Source organism: Electrona antarctica (assembly GCF_951216825.1).
Source record: "Electrona antarctica genome assembly, chromosome: 19".
NCBI lineage: Eukaryota > Metazoa > Chordata > Actinopteri > Myctophiformes > Myctophidae > Electrona > Electrona antarctica.
Window position 1 is genome coordinate 33934413 of NC_136800.1, and position 23728 is coordinate 33958140.

The window sequence follows — 23728 nt, forward strand, 5'->3', positions numbered from 1 at the left end:
TCGTCCCGTCGTCCGTTTATGTTGATTGATGTAAATAATTGTATAAATGGCAGTCAGGCAGCCTAGTCTAAAGTAGGCCTAGCCTAGATTTGTATACTTATTTATTAATTCGTAACATTGCCATTTGAATTGGTCTTACCGTCTTTCACAAAATGATATTATTTATAAGATGTCTAATCAAAATGTCCATATCCTTGAGCTAAATATCCAACAAATCAGAGGCCACATTGTTGTTTGTTTTTCAAACATTTATGCCTTCTTATTACATAGCTTGTATTTAAAGAATTTTATAGGCCTACATGCTACATCCTAAACCATTTACCAACATTATTTGATTATTAGCAATACTGTGTTTAAATGTGTAGGCTATTCCCATTAGGCATATGTTATAATAACCTTAAATAGATTTATAGGCCTAATTTTGTAATATGCTAATTTTCTTTTGTCTTATAATATTTTATAATATGCCAATTTAGTGAAAATGTATTTGTTAATTGGAAAGAAAGAGTTAAATATGATTTACTCTACGCTCCCATACAAGTCTACAGTCGTGAAACAAAGAACTAGCAGCCTAAAAAAACAAGTAATAACGTTAATCCCAGTTGGCGGTGGATTAAAATGAGTTATAGCCTGCCCTACTGTAATCTCACTGTTATTCCAGTGCACGTCGGCAGGGAGCAGTCAGGTCTTCACATGTGATACCAATCTCTGCTTTAGCCTACTGGTGAACTGCAAGCTGATCTGATCAACCCCCACACCACACCACACCGTGTCCTCTCTGTGAAAGACCTCTTTCGGGCTTTCACATGATATCATGGAAAGCAATATGTCTCTGTATCGCAATATCATGTGGTTTTTGAAAGGAATCCACGAATACACCAGGTCAGTTACAATTTGTATGCATTTTATATTTTGTTTGTTTGAGTTTGATAGTATTTTTTTTACAACTGTAATAGAAACAACTTTCAGATGTGTTCTGTGATTTTAAATTCACAGAAGCATCGTTTTTAAATTATGTTATTTTTGAAAATGGGAACTATTTGCCTAAATTATCAATAAGTACTTGTAAAGAAAATAGCAATTGTTCTGAGTAATGCTGTAGCCTACAGAAGCCTACTTGGCATCAACACACGCACACACACACACACACACACACACACACACACACACACACACACACACACACACACACACACACACACACACACACACACACACACACACACACACACACACACACACACACACACACTTTTATACCTCCACATCGTGCTACATAAAAGGCAGGTGCAAAATGTTCTCTCTCTCTCTCTCTCTCTCTCTCTCTCTCTCACACACACACACACACACACACACACACACACACACACACACACACACACACACACAGAGACGCCTTTTCACTAATACAATAGTTCCACTGTCAGATGAAGTGCCTAGTCATCAGTGTTACAGTCACATCAATAGCTGATAGATTTTAAGAGCTCAATTGAGAAAGAAAAGCTATTCTAGGTGCATGGTTTTAAACAATAATCCAGTCTGTGGTCATATGTTCAATTGTTCATATAAGTTACTACATGAAAATAAAAAGTCTTGAGGCACAAACGTGTTGGTTTACATAATTTGTGTGCCTACAGAAATGGATATGAGATAGCGTCTAAAAGCTTTGTGGCGCAGGACCTAGATGTGTCTGTGGTGGCGGGAAGGTCCTTTATGATCACTGGAGCCAACAGCGGAATTGGCAAAGCAACTGCCATGGCCATAGCAAAGAAAGGTACATGGACTTATGATGATGCCTGTCATTGATTCTGTAATGAGTAATAAACTAAGACCATGCAGGACAACATTCATTATTGTACAAACATTGCTGGGAGGGACTGCTCTCTTGGATTTTATTGCGTAATTCAGCACCCAGTTTATGAGTTATTAATATAAGAAGTAGAGCTGAGAGCACTTAATCCTTGTGTAAAGAATAAACATCCATGTCTCCTACTTTGTTTTCAGGTGGCACGGTCCATATGGTATGTAGGAACAAAGACCGAGCTGAGGCAGCCAGGACGGACATTGTCAGAGAGTCTGGGAACACAGTGAGTGAGTGAGTGAGTGAGTGAGTGAGTGAGTGGGTGGGTGAGTGAGTGAGTGAGTGAGTGAGTGAGTGAGTGAGTGAGTGAGTGAGTGAGTGAGTGAGTGGGTGGGTGGGTGAGTGAGTGAGTGAGTGAGTGAGCGAGTGAGTGAGTGAGTGAGTGAGCGAGCGAGCGAGTGAGAGTTAAAGCAGAAGAAAAATACATATTCTCAGACAAGCATGTCAAGTATAAAGACTGGAGTGAATTATTGCTTGGAGAGAAATGAGACTACGATTACTTGATCTTGTTTCTCCAGGAGGTACATGTGCATTTTCTGGATATGTCGGAGACCTGCAAGGTATGGGAGTTTGCAGAGGCCTTCAAGAAGCAATATTCATCCTTGAACGTTTTGGTAGGCTCCAGATGTTCCCTTTGCTCTTCTAAGAAAATCCAATCTTTACAATGCCTCTGTAATTATTTGGTGTGTGTGTGTGTGTGTGTGTGTGTGTGTGTGTGTGTGTGTGTGTGTGTGTGTGTGTGTGTGTGTGTGTGTGTGTGTGTGTGTGTGTGTGTGTGTGTGTGTGTGTGTGTGTGTGTGTGTGTGTGTGTGTGTGTGTGTGTGTGTGTGTGTGTCAGATAAACAATGCAGGGTGTATGGTAAACAAGCGAGAGGTGAATGCTGAAGGATTAGAGAAGAACTTTGCTACCAACACTCTAGGTAAAGTTTCTACTTTAAGTTAGCACCATCTGCTTGTCTTGTACAGAATGTGGAAACATTGACTTCTTTCTCCATTCCCTCCAGGCGTTTATGTCCTCACCCAGAGCCTTATACCACTCATACAGAAGAGCCGTGATCCGAGGGTGGTGGGTGCGCACTCATCAGCAAGACAGCATAATGCTACTTTTGTTTGCTTTGCAGTGAGCATTCTCTAAGTACACTGCTTTTGTTTTCTCCCTGCTTGTGTCAGATCATAGTGTCATCAGGGGGCATGCTGGCCCACAAGCTCAAAACTGATGACCTCCAAACAAACAGGGGATACTTTGATAGCACCATGGTCTATGCCCAGAACAAGGTACGGAGGAAGTGTGATACATGTTTTTATAGAGAAGTGGTAAGGAAATTGGCTCATATTTTTTACATTTACTATCATTCACAGTGCATCGTTTATGTAATCTTATAAATGTCCTAATTAGTTTTATATTGACATCTTTGGGTTTGTGTCAACTTTCCATACTGACAAAGACACTATCATTTAAAGTTATTTAAAGTAGGTTGCAACCAGAATAAGGTATGATATTGATATTAAGTTGGTGGTTGTCTGTGGTGATAAAGTGCACTTTCCTCTCAGAGACAGCAGGTGGTGCTGACAGAGCATTGGGCCAAAGTCAACCCTGCCATCCACTTTTCTGTGATGCACCCTGGCTGGGTTGATACACCAGGTACTTTCTTTGATTCCCACTCGTTAACGATAATAACTTATCGCTATAAGTTATGGTTATAAGTTATCGTTATAAGTTATGGTGCTTAACGATAATAACTTATCGTTAACGCACACACACACACACACACACACACACACCAATAAGTGTCCTGTCTTCTGATTTACTCCCTTGCAGCCGTTTCTACATCCATGCCCCAGTTCCACCAGAAGATGGGGGGCCGTCTGCGCAGTGCAGAGCAGGGAGCTGATACTGTGGTGTGGTTGGCTTTATCAGGTGCTGCAGCCAGAACCCCCAGTGGACAGTTCTATCAAGGTGGGTCATATGAAATCAGACCACTTCTTTAGTACTTGATGCCTGCAAGTTCACCTTTCAATGGCTATTCATTTAGAGTTTTAGACCATGGGGATCTACAACCTTTTCATATTCTGGATCCCTGGATTTAGTGAAAATGTAAATATTGTCTGTGGGACATACAGTAGCTTCCATCCAAAACCTACATGTTTCCATATCATATAGCAGCTGTTTGTAGAGTAGGGGAAACTTGATTAGAAGTCATCTTTCTACATTTTCTTATCACGCTGACTTCTGCTACACAAAATATAGTGAAATGGATCCCTGAACACTGACAAGCCCCAACTTGTAATGTCCATAATAGCAGCTGTACACTGCTGTCAACTTCTTTCATATCAGTTATACACAGTGCACCTGTTTTCCAGATCGACAGGCTGTTCCAACTCACCTGCCGCTGGCTTGGACCGACAGTTCTACTGAAGAGATCCACAACTTTATGGTCCAGGTGGAAAAACTGGCCGATGTAGTCCAGTGTCAAGCAGATACACAACCCAATGATGGCCTGGATTTGAGTTTGGCTTTGGCTACACCTCAAATGTAGCCAAGCACCATTTATATCATGATGTGAACACAACCGTAGTCAGATATATTTTACATTTGACCAGTGGTGCCCAACCTTGGTCCTCAGGGTCCCCTAGTGCTTATGGTCTGACACGGATTATTCATTGGCATCCATGCCAAAGGTATTCTAGAAGAGTGTTTCTCAAACGTTTTCATTTCAAGGACCCCAGTTTACTATGCATTAGGCCATGGACCCCCATTTCAAATATTTGTTTATCTCTGGGACCCCAATGTGCACTGCAAAATCCATCCGATTTAACTCCAACAGTGTATAAAGGACACCTGGGGGTCCCCAGACCCCACTTTGAGAACCAGTGTTCTAGACTAGTTACAATAAACAGTAGGACTGAATCCGATAATAGACGGGTAACAAGCAGCAGCAGTTGTTGACACAAAATTAACCACCATATAATATTATATTAACAGCCAGACTTGGTAGAGATGGTATTAGTAATACTAAATACTACATTTTACACAGCCTAACCTAAGACCAATGCTCTCCAAGCCATTGAATACACCAGATTTACTTATTTGCAAGCTGGCGTCACACACCAAAAGTACATCTACAACCTCACAACACATTTCATTGTGAGACATGAACATGATGTAGTCATTTAGTGACATTCAAGGCCTGCAATTCCCTAACAGTCTATAGCTCAACTGTGTGTGTAGATGTGCATCCTACATATTAGTTACCTTTTGTCACCAGCCTCGTTAACTGGACTGTTGTGTGCTATTCAGTGTGCCTGTCCTACTTCTGCTTCTCAACATACTGATAAATACATTTGCATCATCCCTCCAGAATGTTTTAAAGTTGATTTGAGTCATGGCCCACACACACACAAAGAGGCTATAAGGTGACTGTGAGACACAGCAGAGCTGACGCACCAGCTTACATCAGAGACAGTACCTTGGTAAGAGCCAAAAACACAAAATTGGGTGCATAAGTCACACTTGTGATCCATATACAGCGGTTGCGTGTCACACTACACAATCTGCTCTATTGTGTACCATATGTGCAGAAACAAGTGTCAAATCACTTGTCACTGAAGGGGTATTTCACTATAAAACAAATTTGTATTTTATCCCCCCGCCCCCCTCCTAGATAAGTCCACTGAAATTCAAACTCCATCTTATGTTACTTGGACTAATTGAGAACATCCCTGATATTGTCGTTCTAATATGTGAGAGGGCCACGTTTGTTTTTCATTTAATGTTGTAACTTAAGTGTTTTAAGTCATTGAAAAAATACAGCCTATAGCAGTCACCAGAACCAACGTTTTAAACGATGGTTAAAATTGAGTTTGCAGTTCAATGGGTTTATACAGGAGGAACTCGGGAGGTGTGTCTGATCTCATGACTATAAAATATCTAAATATAATCAAGCAACTTATAAAACTGTGGGTGCACACAAAAGCCCCAGTAGATGTTAAAAATGACCCCAGAAGTCTTTTAAAGTTAAATATCCTAGGATGGACTGCACCACTCCCCCAAAAAGACTAATGTTATTTTTGTTTGTCATACCTCAAAATATAAATTAAGCTTTACAGCATTGTAAGGGACCAAGATCTTATGACTTGATCATGGTGGTAAAGTGCAGAACATCCACATTCAATATAGATTTTTTTTTTATTTCCTTTTTGTAACAATCCACATTTGCCGCGTTTTGTTTTTAATAATTAATTTTATCACTTTTTTACACAGTATTGAAAAACAAAAATAATGCGGTGCATTCACATTTCTTCCCGAGGGATTCTTTGTAAGGTCGCTCTCTACAAGGGTAAAACAGTGAAAAGCTTGAAGCTGGATCCGATCCATGTTTAAACCTCACAGGGAAAAAAAGAAAAAAAAGAAAAAAAAAAGAAGAGTGGGCCTGGTTTTAAAATCATCTAGCAACACTGGATTTTTCGCTTTGTTGACATTGCTTTTCTGCATGTGGTTTTATTGAGGAGAGGTTGTGTTTTCATGATGTGTAAGGGACGAGGAGTTAATTTCCCAGCATTTATCTTTAAAAGAATACTTCCAGTCCATGCGAATAACAGTCCAAAGAGGAGAAAAAAAAAGAAAAACCCAATTGTCCCCCCTTTCCCCAGCCGCGTCCAGTCTCTGTCTCCTCCGGTTCCGATGTTCCTCTACGCTACGTAAGTGTAGATTTTACGATCCTCAGGCGTCCGCGCCAAGTATTCTCTTTCTATTAGTCCTTCTATACGCTTCTTGATGACCACAGGACTGGGGAGGAAACGTGACCGGAGCTGCTGAGTAACCTAAGGAGATAAGAACAATGGAAATAAACATATTTTCCAACTCTGTTTCTTTTTAATTCATGCCTATGCCCAACCAGTCACATCCAGCATGCTTGTAAGACATACGTAAGATGGGGTTAACGCAAGTGCATTATATGTAAAAATGAATAAAAAACGGTGCTACTGCTAGGTAATCCTTCAACATAATGTGATAGATTTTAATGAAAGTATGAAAAATTCAACATTTAAATTATTTTTAGTTGCAGCCATGTAGCTAAAAACGTAAGCGCATACCGAGAGCTTTAATAAGAATGTTGTGCTTGTTAAAGGGAATGTACGTGATATTCTTCTAAAAGAAGACTTGGGTAGTAACCACAAACTCAAGCCACAAAATGATTGCAAACAGTGATCTATCTGAGCAAGGTCATGCAAATACTGTGATACAACGCATCAACCCAACACTAAACGTTTAACGTTTGAGGACCGATATGATTAAGAGAAGTGTCTCTTCCTACCTCTGCCACCAAGACATTGTGCTGCATCTTCTTCCTGGACTTCATAATGCGGACAATGGCCGCCTCGATTTCATGCTTTCTGTCATCATCCACTTTCTGGCGCGTCTCTTTCCTTTCTGGATCCGACTCCCCCTGTTTAGCAGCAACTGGGAGGTGGGGACAGAGACAAGATTAGCGTTGATATAGATAATGATACTGGGGTGGACATGACAGCTCAACATACTGTTCTATGAAGACATTTTGAACAGGGTATGGCATGATAACATTAGTGTAAAACAGATGCAACTCAATGGTTGTACCGATTGTGGGATCACGCATGGATGAACTTTTAACGAGTCACCCTCACGTCTGTGTTACCAGAACATTTTAGGTAAGAAATTAGGCCATTAATATATTGATACATTTCATACTTACTACAGCTAATTTAAAAGCTTTAACAAAATTCTGGAAAAGAAATGTATAGACGTTCTCAACGTTGATGTAGCATAATTTAGCCTATGTTCAATGTCAAGTACTATGTGTCATTTTGAAATAATCGTTTTTTTGCCACTCAGTAGGCGTTCCCGCATAACTTCCGGATATGATGATGATGATGATGTCACACGCATACCCTCTATAGGGTAGTCCTGGAGGCATGGCTATGTGCAAAAGTATGTTAATGTAAGAAGAAAATAATCAGGTCAATAATGTGATTAACAATGCTTGGAGGGCACAGGCCAGTTACGTTTTAAGAAGGGGACAGTTTTGATCTGTGCATGGTGTTTGTGAAACGCAATAAATGGAGAAGTTCTGGCTTTCCAAAGTGTATAAGTTCTTCAGCTTTGGTTTCTATAAAGAGGATATATGAAATCCATACACCTTCTACATATTATCTTGTACATATGTTCTTTTTGGCAAGCTGCTCCTTCGTACTATAAACCTAAATTAGGCTTCAGTCCATACTCGAATACTGTTCGTTTACATTAACCCAGCAAGCCAAATATGACGTCCGCTGGTATGTTCAGGACTAGGCCAGATTACAGCCCATATAGGGATGATCTTTACATCATTTCCAGGATGTCTTCGCCAGATCTGACTAGTTATGATATGACTTAAATTGATCTGGCCGTCCACCTTAGTGAGCAGAATTTATATTGGCTGAAATCAGGTGATATTCTGGGCCAGATCTTACTAGTCTTGGTTTGACTTCATCTGGCCCCAATCGAGACGTCACTAATTCGTCCAGGTCCTGACCGTGCTTGCTGGGAACGTTACTATCCTTAAATATAATGTACAAACAAAAGGTGTGTATCTCAAAATCAGCTTGCATCACCTCCTAAAAGTCCTAAATATGCAAACGTTGACAGTAAAATAATTTACATTAGAACCACAGATGTATTTAATTTGTCCCTAGTTGCACTCAAATGAAATTTGAATGATCAAAGGCAGTTGAACATAGCAGTCATATGGATGTTCTTCCGTTTCCACTCACTGTGGTTATAGGGAATGAATGCAACACTTCTTTTGTGTGATTTTCAAACAGAGAAGTTGAGACATGTATCTTTGAAACATTACTTGTAGCAGCCTGTTAAGTGCTGCACTACGGAGGCAAACAAGGTCACTCAAACCTCCAGTGTGGTTAATTAGTGGTAACCCATGGAAACCTAGACATACTCCACCGGACCACAGATAGAAAGGACACAAAGCATGTAGAGTTCATCTTGGTGCCAATTGGCTGAATGACAGAAAAACGCTGGTGTAGGGGGAATCCCCCTAGGAAGAATCTCACTCAAGAAAGGCAGCAGGCCAATTTAGAAACCCTTTGATGATTCATGTGGATGACATTTTGTATTTAAAATGGGAACTTCTGCCAAACGTTGACAGAAGTTCCCACACACACACACACTTACCTGTTTGTATTTTAACTCGGTGCAGTTTGGAAGTAAACTGATCATTGACTGTAAACACGTGGCCATTCTCAATCTCCTTGGACTTGGGCTCCTTGGTGAGGACTCTCTGAGTGGGCTTCCCACATGCTAGCGACTGCAGTGCCCGCACCAGTTCCCTCTCTGGGATGTCCGTCTCCTGCTGGATCTCCTGTGGACAGGGAAAATAATAATAACTAGAAAGAAGCAATTCTGGGAAATTGCAAAGTGTGGTTGCCTCACTGGCTGATATAGGCCCCTCCCAGTAATTTTGCCAGCCAATTACAATGTCAAGTCACCCTTGTGATCATGCGTAAGTCATTCGTAGGGGATTTCCCCCCCAAAAGCATGTTTTTGCAACAAACGGGTAATTGTTTTTGCAATTGTAGCGCCCCCTATGGATGAAAATGGAATTGCTTTTGGCTCTGTGTTGATTAAGCCACCCTCGACATGTGATTCAGATTTGGGATGGATCGGACATTCCGTGCGTGAATTGTGGCATTTTTTGTAAAATAGGCCCCTCCCACTAACTTTGGAAGACGATTACGGACGAACGATACAGAAGATCAAAATTCTGACTGTGCTGTTTTAATGGAATAGGTCCGGAGATCATGTGTACCGATTTTTGTGAGATTTGGACAAAATCTGTAGGTGGAGGATCCAAAAGTGTGTTTTGAACAAAATTCAAAATGGCGGAAAATCTATCTAGACGCAAATGGGCGTGGCCTATATGGGGAGATGCGTCATGACCCAAGGAATCCAGGAAAAAAATATATTTTCTTTTTACGACCGACGGTTCAAGAGTTATACGCCAAAACGTAAAGTGGGCTGTTATAGCGCCACCATGAGGCCGATCAATATACTTATACGGTTATTAATTTTAGTAATTATTATGAACCTTCCCCCCAAGTGTTGTAACTGTAGCCCGTACGGTCTCAGAGGAAAAAATACTTGAATGTGAGTTTTTGCATTTTCCCATTCATGTCAATGGGGAAATTTAATCCACTAATTAATTATCAATTAAACTATACAACATTTCTCTTAGAAACGAGCAAGCACACCATTCCCGATGAAGCCGGTCGTTTTGACATATGGCTCAAGTGTGTGCGGCAAAAACTGTGGGAGGAGTAGCACATCAAAATAAAGTTTATACAGAAAGAAAAATAAAAGGTAAGGGGAACAATAGTATGGTTGCCCATAGGCAACCACACTAATTATGACAAACAAACATTCTAAGGGGAGAGGTCAACTGACAGAGGAGCGGCATTTCTGACCTCAAAAGTGGACTTTTCTCTGTTGTTGAAGAGCATGAGGATGGTCATCTGGAAGGTGGAGACCTGCAGTATGTGCTTGCGAGTGTTAGAGCCCGTCACCTGGGCCCCTCCTACGGATACGGCTACCTCCGTACCGTCCTCCTGGGAAGACGGTAAAGACAAGACACCAAGACTGAGAAATTAGTCTCACAAACATGATTTCACACTCCCTTTCTATATCAGACCAAGCATTATCGCATGTTGTATTAGCCTGTGTGCAACTGTAACAGTTCGTAGTGAAGCAGTTTTGCTATGCAAGTGTAAATGTAGCCAGTATGAAAATACATGTGGATTCACCTTTTTGAGGAAGCCATAGAAGGTTGCGTTGAGGTCTGCTGAGCCCATGTGGTGCTGGAGTGTGAGTTGTCTACCGCTGTGCTTGGCCAGGTAAAACCTGCAACACAAAACAGAATACATGCAGTATATAGAATCAGAATCAACTTTATTGTCACATCACAGTTTTGCAAGTAAAAAAGTGGATGAAATTCGTTTTTGTGCATATACGCATGTCGAATGTACATGGGCAGCCATGGGACTCTGGATATAGAGCTCAGGTGTTAAGCAACAACAACAACGATGCCTACCTTCTAAAGACCTCAAAGGCATGTCTGGGAGAGGGAGGGATGGTACATTTGGGTGTGGCCGACTGCGTGGGCCAGTAGCCTGTAGTGAGGACTCTGACTGTAAGGTCAACACCACCCAGAGACACCTGAGCCACACAAACATGCAGAGGTTTTAAGAATGAGTGTCAAAACACCAGCACTATTGATTCAATACACAGCCTGACTAACCAGTAATTATACCGCCAGCCTGACTTAAAGGAGAATTCCATGCTAGAAGGCTTTCTTACCTTTATTTGTAGTTGTTACGTCCCCACCAAAGAGGTCCAGGTGTTATTTTGTGCAAAACCTCCTTATTGGCTATTTCCCCTACCATAAGCCCTACATTAATTGAATGGGAATTGAATGGGGCTATGGGGTGTTATGCTAATTCGCTTATTTCCATCGCTTTTTTTTTTGTATATATCCTCTCTTTATAATGTAAATAATATCCCAAGCGGCACACTTTACTACTTATTTCGATGGAAATAAGCGAATTAGCATAACACCCCATAGCCCCATTCAATGCAATGCAATTCATTGAGGGCTTATGGTAGGGGAAATGGCCAATAAGGAGTTTTTGCACAAAAAAACACCTGGACCTCTTTGGTGGGGACGTAACAACTACAAAGAAAGGTAAGAAAGCCTTCTAGTATGGAATTCTCCTTTAAGATAATTACCGACACGTATGGTTTCTTTTGATCGTACTCCAAATTCATTGTATAGCTTTGTATAGGGTTCCAATTTATACACACATGCATTTATGTATGAGAGCACAAAGTCACATAATAGCTACTTCCTGAATGTAACACTGGTTTAGATGAACATTTACAGGAAGTGTATTTTCCATCAGTTTAGCTCATTAACTACTTCCAACCTGGCGTTCCTCTTTTTTCATAAGCTAAAATGTTCAAAAGTTTTCAATTTTCAAGAATATGGAAAATAGCAGCTTATGTGCTTATGGCATCAGCCTGTCTTCTTACCCCTGTGGACTGTAAGTGGTTCCTAAATTCATCCATGGTTGTGTTGGAGATGCTCATGTCCCTGAACATTCCTTCCAGTTTAGAGGTGAACTGACAGCCGCACTCCGTCTATAAAGAGGACAGAGAAGGGAAGACATGATGGGCTGAGCGTCTATATTAACACAATTACACATATTGAGGGAGGGTGATCTTTATCACTGTGCTAGTAGTCTCGCATAGCCAGACAACTATTCCACAATATCTGAATGCTATATAGTCTGCAACTAAATTGTGAGAAAAGGGGGTAAAAAAAAAAACCTCTAATTCAAATAAAATAAGTTTTCATTTAGTTGATTTCACCTTGACCTACATTTTGTAGTGATACAGATTCAGAACTGTACAAAGTACCCACTTTATAATTCAACTAGGATGTTTTTCCTTACAACCCAAACATTTTCTTCTGCTACTGTGAAAGGGTAAACAAAAGGGACACACCGAGTCAACAGGCAGTGTGTGAAGGAACTCACAAAAACACATACCTTAAGCTTGGAGATCATGTTCTTCTCAGAGTCGTCAGAGACACTCTTGTTGGTGAGCAGTCTGCGGGCCAAGTGTTGTTTGTAGTACCGTTCAAACACGTCCTTCTCCTGCATGAACCTGAACAACACCATGGCCTTGTCCAGGATAGACTCCACCTCCTGTTCCGTCAACTGGACATATTGCAGTAGACAGAGACACAAAAACAAACAATGAGAAATGTCCCTGTTTCATATCCATCCCGAGAGGTGTTCTACCCCTCTTCTACCCTAATTCTTCCGCCACTGCCAGTGTTTTTCACTTTATTTTACAGGCCCACGGGTCACGAGAGGTGAACCAGAAGTAAACAAACGCTTTGTTGAGTGACGAATGATCGTATTTTCTTTGACCCAGGAAAAGACATTTTGTACTCAAGACAGTAGCTAATGCATTTGTACATACCCCTTTGACTCCCTTCTTGAGCTTATCATCAATGAAGAGGGAGAGGTATTCTGGTGACCTTGAGTTCAGGTTCAGGAAGTATTCAAAGTCCCCGGCAATGGTTTGCTTGAAGAGTCTGTCGTTGCTGAAGGATTCCAGCAGGAAACGGTCAAATCTCGTCTTCAGGTCCAGCAGTCCCTGTGAAAACAAGTTGATGTCCATAAGTTTATGAATGTTTTGTTATATATTCAAATTCAAGGTAAACATACAGTATGTCAGTCACTCTGAACTCACTGTCTCACAAATGTACCTGCCTATGACATTATCAGCATGGATTAATAAGAGGTTTTTAATTGAACAACCATGGCTACTACTGTGTTCAGGGCTCGACGCTTAGCATTTTTCCAAGTAGCACGTGTGCTACTAAGTTGAAAAATCTAGTAGCACACAAATTATTTTAGGAGCACGATGAAAAGTTATCAAATAATGTGGTTTTTGAGGGGCACTAGCCCCTCATATGTATATACAGCTTTAGGTGACATTCACACCAGAAAGCTATGCTGCGATTAAAACGAATCCTGCTGCGCATTGTCAGAAAGTGAACTTCGTTTGGCAGGTGTGAAGGCTCATTCGAATCCTAATGCGTATCAAAGAACCGCATTCTACTCCGAGCAAAAACGGGGGTTTCGCTTCGCTTCCAATCGCACTTGATTACGATTCGGTGCAGGTGTGAATGCAATCCGCAGTAAATAAAGGAAATTAAGCAAACAATGTGGCGGGTGAGGAGCTGAACACAGTTGGAGACGGAGAAGGCATATTTTACGCAGCGCAAAGATGTCCCGTTACCGTGGATAGACGTGCACGTGGTCGAATGAGGAGACTGAAGCCCTGATCGAAATGAGGACGAGTACATTAATCAATTGCTTAAGGAAACACATAAAACACTGCAGTGTATTATAGCCTACAGAATATTCTGTCTGTGCGTGCCGTAAACATGGAGTGCTGTCACTGTAGGGACTGGGGAGTAGGGAGTCTAGGGACTTTCATCTCGATAAACATTTTGCGCTGCTGTCTGTTATATCAGTGCGCTCAGCGCTGTGCCTCCATTCCCAAAAGAACAGTGCATGGCTGCGTGCGTATAGTGAAAGAGAGAGAGAGAGAGAGGGGGGGGGGGGGTCCGGGGGTCCTGTCCCAGACGGCACGACACATGCACGTTATGAGTATAATTTTATCACCATAGATTTCACTGTGTAGGCTAGTTTATGAATGGAACACATTGATAAAGGTCCCCCCTGCTGCGTTTCCAATTGCTGCGGATGACAGTGTGAAGGCAAACCGCAGCAAATTAAATATGCAAGAATCCCAATTCCTCCGCCCAGTCGCATCGAGTCTACCGAAGTATTAGGTGGGAATGTGACCTTAGTCACCACACATCTCAAGATTTGCCATTGACAATGAAAGGGGAATTCAGGTCAAATGTCCGCTAAATCTTGTCCCCACACGTCTCAATATTTGCCATTGACAATGAACGGAGAAATTTGGTCAAAATTCTGCTAATAACATTAAACGCCATTGACATTGAAAGGAAAATTTACATCATATGCAAACAAGCAAATCAGCTAACCAATCACTGGCATTCTGATTGGCCAGTATGAGATGATTCATGATGTATGATGATAAGAGTGCCCCTCACTTCACACAGGTGTGATTTCTCTTTAATAAAGTGATATGAGGTAGAGGCGGGCAAGGCGGGCAATATGGCAAAAAATTATATCACAATATCTTTTCAGCTAATTTCAAAATATTGATATTCATCAATCATTTGTTTTAATATAATCTATATAACCACTTTGTTTTTATGCTGATAGACTATTTGTTTTTTATGTAGATAGATAGATAGATAGATAGATAGATAGATAGATAATCAATTCATTTTTATGTTGCTCATGGATGTATGGATGGATGGACAGACTATCCGTTTTTATCCTGCTGTTCTATCATGTGATATTCGGTGCAGGGCAAGATGCTCGATTGTGAATTAAATTGTAACATTCTCCTTGGCTTTGACTGCTTCAGACAGAACATCTGACACACAGCTACACTAACTTACTAAGCTGGTGGTGGTGGTGGGGCCAGTCCTTTGGGTGTTGGGTGAAATCACCCCTCGGCTGCCTACCGTGCTCGTTAAGCAGGTCACACAATGGATGGACCACTGATATTTAACCAGCCAGGTCAGTGATTACTAATATCATTCACGCTGTGCAACAGCAACACACGCTTTTGTAAGCGATGTGTTAAGGATTGTTTTTGATCGATAATATATGAATCAGTCATGTGTGTGCACGCGTGCACTTTATTTGTGCGTGCAGCCCTGCACGCTGTTTCTCCCGCGTTTAGTTAAAAGTTGGTGTTCGAACATTACAGACTTTGCGAATAAGTTTAGTATTCAACGTGTCGGGGACAACAAGCAACTCCTTCCGTGATGCCATCATGCTGCCCTTTGCTCTGATGCTCTGTGCAGCACACAGACTGTGCTGCCTGCAAGGGAAGAACACAGCACAGAGTGCTAAAAGTGGGAGGGCGGTGTGGTGGAAGCAAGGGGAACAGATCTTCAAGCTAAGGATGCATCGAGCCTCGACGCATTGTTAGCTTGTAGATTTGCTCTTTTTGGCGAACGACACCGCCGTACTACAAATATAAATGTAGGTATAGAACTGAAACTTGCTGTATCAGAGCTGCTGTATCACGATTGAACGGTCAAATTCTGTAGTCGCACCAGTGCTACAAATTTAATTCTACAACACGCACAGTGCTATTTTTAGTAGCAAATGCGACTACCTAGTTGCACTGTCGAGCCCTGACTGCGTTTACTCTAAGCATGCGAACGTTCCAGGAAGAGAAAGGTTGTAGTATCCATTAGCTTGAAATGGATCCATGGATTATGTCAATCGGCTGGAACAGTTTTAGTTTTCCACAGCCCGTGTAGACAGAAATGATAACATCTTAATGATAAAGAAATTAAGAATAAGTATCAGTAAGAACATATATGGAGTTATGGTAAAAATAAAAGAAAAATGTTACAATCCTAAGCAGGGCTCTTCACATCACAATGCATTATTATTCCTTTGAGACATGAACACACATAATAAATCAAAAGATCCACTTTAGGATAACTGAAGGACTAGTTTACCTGAATGTAGTCGACAGGGTTCTTCCCCTCTCCTTCCTCAGACACCAGAGCTTTGCCCTGCTCCCTCAGGTAGGAGCTCATGCATTCACACATGGTCTTCAGGCCGTTTGGCACGCGACTGAACAGCTTGTACATACAGCCCAGGTCTACAGGAAAAGATAGTGTATTGGTAAAAGGCTGACCAAGAGTACTAGACTGACCTTTTCTTGCTGCCGCATATGCTAACTATCCAAAAGGTATTGTTTCAACATGTGCAAGGTAACATCAACGAGGCAGTGCAAAAACAAGTTCCTCACCTTCTGTCTTGCCGTTTTTGAGCATGTGAACCAGGCCAGAGTTCTCCATTTCCACAATGGTCTTCATGTGTTTGGAAATTAGCTCCCTCTCCACCACCTTGACGATGGGTTCCTCTGTGGTCTTGTCCAAGCAGTGCATGACCCGCTCGATCTCCTCGTTTATCCTGGCCTCCACCTTCTTGATGTAAACGCTGGCACTGTTTTCCGCTAAGAACTTTTGGCTCTCCATCTGTTGGAGATTATGTTGGGAAGTTGTTATATGAGCACTAAGGTCCCACTGGTCGCGAAATGACAGAACCACTATCCACAAACACACACACAATTTGCAAAAATATGGCCACCCCACCTGGAAGAATTCAGCAGACATATCTAGGAAGGGTCCCTCAAAGTCTTCTTCATACACAGATCTACCTTCCAGGCCAAGAATCATAAGCATCTGACAGGCATTCCTGATCGCGCCCCTGCAAGTGTCACATTGTGGTACGGTTTATGCAAGATGAGGAAAAGAAGAAAACAAACAGTAGGACAGAATACATCCAATGAGTTAGCAGTTGTCCCATATCCCTACCTGTCTACAACCTCCCCCTTCCTCTCCCGTGCAATCATGTCCAGCAAGGTCTGTCTGAGGTGGTCCCGTATACAGCCGTAGCGCACCACCTGATCCCTGAAGATAATAAGGCCCAGGTTGTACACATTCTCCACATTATTCTGCTGAACATACACTCGGTCCTGTGATAAAAAATAAAATATAAAAAAAGTTTGTTAGAAATCACACCAGAGAGTACAAAAGAACGGAAAAGCTGTATAGTGGCAAAAGTCAGATCACCTTTTAAATACTCGGTAAGAAAAGTAAAAAATGTGCCAGTGATTTACTACAGTTTTTGAAAACTGTGTGCAGTCCAATCACAGTTGTAAAGCATTTGGCCACAGTGAATACATCAACTGGTTCAAAACATATCTGGCTGATAAATGAGCTCCACCACATACTCCAACTGTGTTGTGCAAGAGTTGCTGACCATATTGCTTCCAAGGTGCTCACACTTTTCAAAGAAAACAAACTAGCATAGCGTTCAAGGGATACTAAATTGTACAAACACATTGGCCACTGGAGCACAGACGCACTCCTGTGATTATCTGAATGACTTTATTCACAGAGTACAATAAATCTGAGGATTTGCCTGGCTCTGACAATGGCGCAGGAGCAGGTGATTATCTATTTGTCCTCCAGAGTTCAGCAGGCGAGAGGAAGCAAGTTGCTATCATTGCACAAGTGAAGCTGACCTGAGCACTGCAGCAGTTCAACAAATACACAGCTGATTGCAGGGGGGGTAAAGGAGGGAAATAAAAAGATGGAGGAAGCAAGGGGGGAGAGTGGAACGAACAATAGAACCCCCTGAGATAGCGCTGCATTTCAGTAGCAGGCTGTGTCATTGTTTGGACCGTGCTTGCACGTATTTTAAAGGCTCTCTTTCACTTTCTCACAAACACTTCAGCCTTTTTGCTTGCTACACTAAATCAACTGTCTTGCCTTATGTGGATAGGTTTCAGTTGCTAAAGAAAAATAACTAAATAAAGCAACAGAGGCTCTTTGTTTAGCTACAAAAAAAATACATGTCTTAAAGTCCAAGTCCAACCTTGGATGTAGATAGTTGGGGAAAGGGGGGCAGTGCAGCACTGGACATTCCTTCACAATATTTCTTGCCAGGGCTAGAGGACAAGAATCATCCTCAAGATGGTCAAAGGCCAGAGGAGAATTTCTTATTTGTAGATAATCTCTTCCCACTGAGAACCAACTTATGTAAGAGCCAGGCACCGCCCCTGTAAAACAGAGGACCTTCTATATAAAACATCCCATAACTAATTGTTAAATGAGTATGACAAGGACACAGTAGCCCACCTACCATGTACATGAGGATGTCTCTGATCATGACCATGGCAGTCTGATGGTCATTCCAGGCTTGATTCAGTGTTTGTAGAAAGTTATTGTTCAGAGAGTTTAACACATCTTCCCGTACCTGTAACGATAAGACAGAGCCTCAGAAATGTGTAGTGTGTTGAGGCGAATACTAGGGCTACACAATTCATCTGTCATATCATGTGCAGGTTGGTGCCTTGCATGGTTTCCCGTTTCCTCCGGCATCGGTGTATGAATGTGTGTGTGAATGGGTGAATGTAATGCACAATCTATGTAAAGCGCCTTGGATAAAGGCACTTTACATATATAAATGCACCATTTACCATATCGGTATCTGCCCAATCTGCCTTGAAAATGCGATATTGGTACTAAAAGAATATCATTTATTGTATAATATTTATGGTTGAAGGTGAAGTTGTAAAAGCCTTTTGTGATGATTAAGGCTGCAAATTCAATCAATGTTTTCTGGAGAAGCTTTCTATATGGTCAACAAGTTGGGCATTTTAAAATAAAGACTAAATCGTCTGATAGATATATAGAGATATATATATATTATTTTGTGTGTGTGTGTGTGTGTGTGTGTGTGTCTGCGTGCGCGCATCATCAGACCTAAAAAAAAAAATCAGGCATTGAGATTGCCCTGTTTATTAAATGATTATGAATCTGCACCCAGAATCACAGTTACTGTATAACAAGTGCACGGTAAACCCTCCTGGAAACTAGGGCTGGGGTGGTATGGGATTTTTGTTACCGCGGTTATTGCCTGATAATATTGCAGTTATTGCACCCATCCCTACTGGAAACCATGCAATCAATCAGTAATCAAACAACAATGCTTGAGGGAAAAACTTTAACCTCCGTAAAATCCCATTTACTTTTTAAGGAATCACTCCATCACTTATTTTGCCAACATTCACTTGTGTCAAGAGTGCTGCAGAGTGGATGCTGTGTGCATTCTGTCAACCATTGTGCTTTGTAATCAAAAGACTCTTAGCCTAGTGCCTCATTGCTCTTTCGATTATAGGACTATGAAGTATCAAGTCAATCGACTCTAGATTGTTTTTTCAAATAATGCGTTGAAGACATTGTCCAAATACATTTGTGTGGCATTCGTTCTGTGCCAATTTATTTTGAATCGTATATGAAGAAATCTCTCTTTTTTAATCTATTAGAGACACTAATCAAAATGCCGGGAGACTACGGGAACCCCTTTTAGCGTTTCACCCCTTCTGGGGTTCTTGTTGCGTACAATATATAGCAATATTTAGAATCGGCCATAGTCCTAAATGGGTTAAAAAAAATAATAAAACCAATGATCACTGACAGAATCTCTTTTCAGCGTGCCAAGACCACTAGACTACTTCCGGTTTTTGAGTGGTGCCTAGCTATGTGCGTCTCTGGCTGGCTGGCTGGCTGGGTCTGTCCCTGTCTGGTGTGTCCGAGCACGAAATAGTGTTTGGTTGGTTGGTTTTCACAACCAACTGTCACTGTTGCGCAGCCTAAAAAACACAGATATTAACTGTATATGATGATTTGGGGTGGTACAGTACAGTAGGTACAGTACAGTAGAGGGACCCCCACACGGTAACTGTCCTTTCTCAACCATTTCGGACGCGGGGTGGCTCACCGGAAACCGGGCCGACCCCCTGGGCACGTTCCTGGGGGTCTGGGTCGGGGACCCCCACACGGAGTTGCACCACTCACTTCACACGGGTGTGATTTTTAAGCACCATTTGTCAACAAAGATGTGTGAGTGTGAGATATTGCGGTTCTTTACTTTATTAATGAGATGCTCCGTGACGACCTCCCGCAGTCCCGTGTAGAGCTTCTCTCCGTGCTTGTGGAGCACCATGGTGTAGGCGTTCCTGTATAGCTCCTCAAAGCTCAAACCACTGTTGTTCTTCCTCTGGATCTCCTGGATGGCATTCTTCAGAAGGTCCCAGATGTTGTTGACGTACTTCTCGTCCATCGTCATCTGACAGACACGGAAAGATGAAACAAAAGGTGATGAGCTAGTAGTAATGCAAGAGAATCATGCATTTGGACGATCATTCATGCAGTCCATTTTTGTTATCATACAACTTCCACAGTTACTAGTATACACTATACACCAATACATTTTCTTCCATGGACCTCTTGAATTAAGTTTTAACTTCAGCTTGACAGGTCCAATAGCAGACAGATTAGTAACACAGTTACTGTATGTGTGTATGTCTATTCAATTCATTGGATCAAGGGGTTTGTTCACAACACAATGGCTGATAAGTGATAACAAGGAAAGGGACATTCTTCTCTGACATGTTAAGATATGAGTGAAAACATTATAGTATCAGGAAAGAGGGCGGCATGACAATCTCACTATTATAATGCTCACTTTCATAATGACAGTGATTGTTGCCTTCACACAACACAGTCAAAAACAACACCCACAAATACATAGTCCTTGTATTCCATAGTGATAGATGTTGTCAACACCTATGTTGTCAACACCTACTGCAGATCCTACAACCTGGCAACTTTTTGTGGACTGGCAGAATGTCTACCATGAGTCCAAGCCAAGTTGTCAATTATCAAATGTCCGAAGCAAGTGTCAATTTGTCATTTAACGTTGCGTAAACATGTCACGTTAAGGGTTTAGCCATGGTTTAGCCTAGTAGAAAAGTTGGGAGATGGTGCAACGTTGGCTCACAACAAGCTGATTTCACACACTCTTCTCAACACAGCAACACAAGCATGGGGGGTGTAACTGGTCAGCTCTCTGTCTGTGGGGTGGGATGTATAGCTCAAAACTGAACCGTTAACCAGCTTGATTTGCAGACCTATGTGTGCAAGTCAGCTAAAGCTAGCGAGGCCCGCTAGTATATTAGCCGCCACTCGCTAGGCTAGCCTCTCATCAGTGAAGAGAAGACATTTCCTGGCAAATTGCTTTTAGCAAACTGACGCTAGATGACGAGGACATTTTCTGTCAAACCAGGGACATTACTGAGCCCGTGTTGTCCTCCTAACCAGGTCGAACAGCGGGTGAAGCCGTTCAGCCCGGTGGAGATGGTTAAAATGTAGTTAAACATTAGTTATGTTGACTTGACACTGAGCAGACAGAGACAGGAGGCCCCGCTGTGTTTTATTTGACCAACTTTGCTCGCGACGTACGGCGGTGTCGCGCGCCGGGGGGGAAGCAGATCTACAAGATCACAACGCGGCGCGTTCACGACGAGTTGTGAGCTTGTAGATCTGCTTTCCCCCCCTCGCGCCGTCGTACGACGAAGTATGTATGAATCAGGCTTCAATTAGCTTAACTTGCTAGCTTAATTTCGTCGCGGCGAGACCCCCCTTTTTCCATTTCCAGTTGCAAATATAACGTCCTATTTCTTGCCGTGCGAGAAGAAGGGGGCGACGCATAATAATAAAGTGCTCCCCTCACTCTCGGCCCTGCCGAGCTTAAGGTGAACACACTCACAGGAAAGGCTCGTATCCTCATCTTGGTGTCCTTCTTGGTGCCGCCTTTGAGATTGGACATGTTTGAGTTTGAGTTTTTTGAACGGACTGTTCGTTTCTCTACGTCAACATGAAAGAACTACATGAAAAAGACACGCGCTCCTGTGTCGGTTTACAATAAACGGACACGACCGGTTGGGGACTGTGGGTAGGGAGAGACCCTACGACAGCTCTGTTCCCCCCTTCGTAAAATGAATGTCCGGTTGTGTGTTGTGTGTTGTGTTTGTTCTTCTCCTTCTTGTTGTTGTCAGACAGTCACACTCCTCCTCCTCCTCTCTGAATGTTTTTGGCTAACGCTAGCTAGTTCACAGTGATGGCGGACAACAACCTTCCCACTGCAGCAAGCAACGCCGAGGAGCAAAAACTCTCGCGAGAACAAGAAACTTGGAAAAGAGACTGACAGGTGCGTTCTACAGGTATATAAATGACATCCCATCCTGTGTCATACACGCAGATAGATTTGTTTTAATCATACAGCACTGAATAATCATTACAGCACTGAATATATATATAAACAACCTAGTAATATTGACTTCTATTAGATGCATTAACAATAATGACAGAAACTCATTATTAATTGAAACATATATTTCAAATGTCCAAGCAGATCTTGTTAATATGTTTCTCTATTTTCAAAAGAGTGGCTGCACACACTGATAGCCAAAGAGCCGATTATTTATTAGGATGCAGAGTTAAACCAACGTTTCGGCAGTACAACTGCCTTCTTCAGGGTATGAAGAAGCTGGCACTACTACTAAGACTGGTGTGTGTTTAGCATCCTCCTGCACAGGCCTATTTTCATAGCCTAATATAATATAACCATAGTAATTTATTAGCCAACCCAACAGCCTACACTATACACTAAATAGGTGGTGTGTTGTTGGCCATCCATCGTGTCAGTGTCAGAAAAGATGATCATCATGCCCCTCCTCATCTTCTCTGTCCTCCAGTCCAGTCGTCTGAGTATCGTAATGGATTCTCTGCGTGTGCCACCTTTCATTCTTACTGTTGGTCATTTGAAGATTCCACTGATGACAGACCAACGGCCGGAAGACCGAATATCTCCTCACCGTCATGACAATGCTCTCTAAATAAACCAAGAGAAAGAGATGAATTAGGCTAGATACCGGTGCTGCTGTAGGCTATTAGTATTACTGTCAACAACGAGCAAATGTAATACCGGTATTCCATAATGGGCCTACTTCTATATTCGGCTGCAAAGATAGGAACTGTTGCGATCCTATGAAGATGAGGTCCAGCTCTCCTCTTCAGCCCCATGTTCTCCAACTCCAGTTTTCTGATTTCCAACTGCATCCATCTGATCACCTGTATGAGCTTCTCGCTGTCCATGGTGCTGAATTGAGATGCGAAACACAGCATTGCGTTGCACCTGCTTCATGTACATGTACCCCACATAAGGCAACTACGTACCACACGCACACACCCCCATTTGACCTGTAAACGGATATCTAGGAGCAAGAGGAACACGTTATATTTAAGGTGCTTTCAAAGTAAATTAGTTGACAGAGGCATGGGATGTCATCTTTCCAACAAAGAGTAACCTATAAGAGTAAACAATCAAATAATAAGCAATCGGTGAATCGGGTCCTCATCACACCATTGATTCCGTCCAGTCACATGATGAGGAGAGGTCTGTTTTCTTCTTTGAGACCGGATGCCTGCCACTCTCACTCCTCCTGTTAAATATTCATCAAGTCTGTCAACATAAAACAACAATAGGCTGTCGGGACAGTGAGATTCTGGCCCACAGCCTATATGGCCTAGCACAGGATACCAGTCTGGTGCAGTGAAAGCGGTTGAATCATTTCTCCTGTGTGTGTGTGTGTGTGTGTGTGTGTGTGTGTGTGTGTGTGTGTGTGTGTGTGTGTGTGTGTGTGTGTGTGTGTGTGTGTGTGTGCGT

At 42.1% G+C, this 23728-nt stretch overlaps 2 protein-coding genes across 2 annotated transcripts; one reads left to right on the forward strand and one right to left on the reverse strand.

Moving 5' to 3' along the window:
• The first annotated feature begins 337 nt into the window (after nt 1–337).
• Nucleotides 338–5926, forward strand: dhrs12lb (dehydrogenase/reductase (SDR family) member 12-like b). Its single transcript, XM_079488983.1, has 10 exons — nt 338–882; nt 1638–1774; nt 2005–2087; nt 2380–2475; nt 2700–2781; nt 2866–2927; nt 3032–3136; nt 3413–3503; nt 3681–3818; nt 4223–5926. Exons 1-10 carry the CDS (start codon nt 815–817, stop codon nt 4396–4398), a joined length of 1038 nt encoding a protein of 345 aa, XP_079345109.1. The 5' UTR covers nt 338–814; the 3' UTR covers nt 4399–5926.
• Nucleotides 5927–6069: 143 nt separating this feature from the next.
• LOC306912611 (cullin-3) lies at nt 6070–22183 on the reverse strand. Its single transcript, XM_079488965.1, has 16 exons — nt 21770–22183; nt 20090–20287; nt 18299–18412; nt 16966–17126; nt 16744–16858; nt 16398–16626; nt 16102–16247; nt 12933–13109; nt 12494–12664; nt 11976–12083; nt 10978–11102; nt 10691–10787; nt 10355–10495; nt 9066–9252; nt 7177–7322; nt 6070–6682 (listed from the first exon to the last, which is right to left on the reverse strand). Exons 1-16 carry the CDS (start codon nt 21827–21829, stop codon nt 6551–6553), a joined length of 2307 nt encoding a protein of 768 aa, XP_079345091.1. The 5' UTR covers nt 21830–22183; the 3' UTR covers nt 6070–6550.
• Between the last annotated feature and the right edge of the window lie 1545 nt (nt 22184–23728).

Bases quoted from the DNA above. Each gene is read 5' to 3' on its own strand.
- LOC306912611 (XM_079488965.1), bottom strand. From the start codon at position 21,829: ATGTCCAATCTCAAAGGCGGCACCAAGAAGGACACCAAGATGAGGATA. The intron at 18,413-20,089 runs GTAAAGAACCGC...TTATCGTTACAG, and splicing joins CGGAGCATCTCATTAATAAA to GTACGGGAAGATGTGTTAAA. The intron at 10,496-10,690 runs GTGAATCCACAT...CCGTCTTCCCAG, and splicing joins TCTATGGCTTCCTCAAAAAG to GAGGACGGTACGGAGGTAGC.
- dhrs12lb (XM_079488983.1), top strand. From the start codon at position 815: ATGGAAAGCAATATGTCTCTGTATCGCAATATCATGTGGTTTTTGAAA. The intron at 2,782-2,865 runs GTAAAGTTTCTA...CATTCCCTCCAG, and splicing joins CTTTGCTACCAACACTCTAG to GCGTTTATGTCCTCACCCAG. The intron at 3,137-3,412 runs GTACGGAGGAAG...CTTTCCTCTCAG, and splicing joins TGGTCTATGCCCAGAACAAG to AGACAGCAGGTGGTGCTGAC.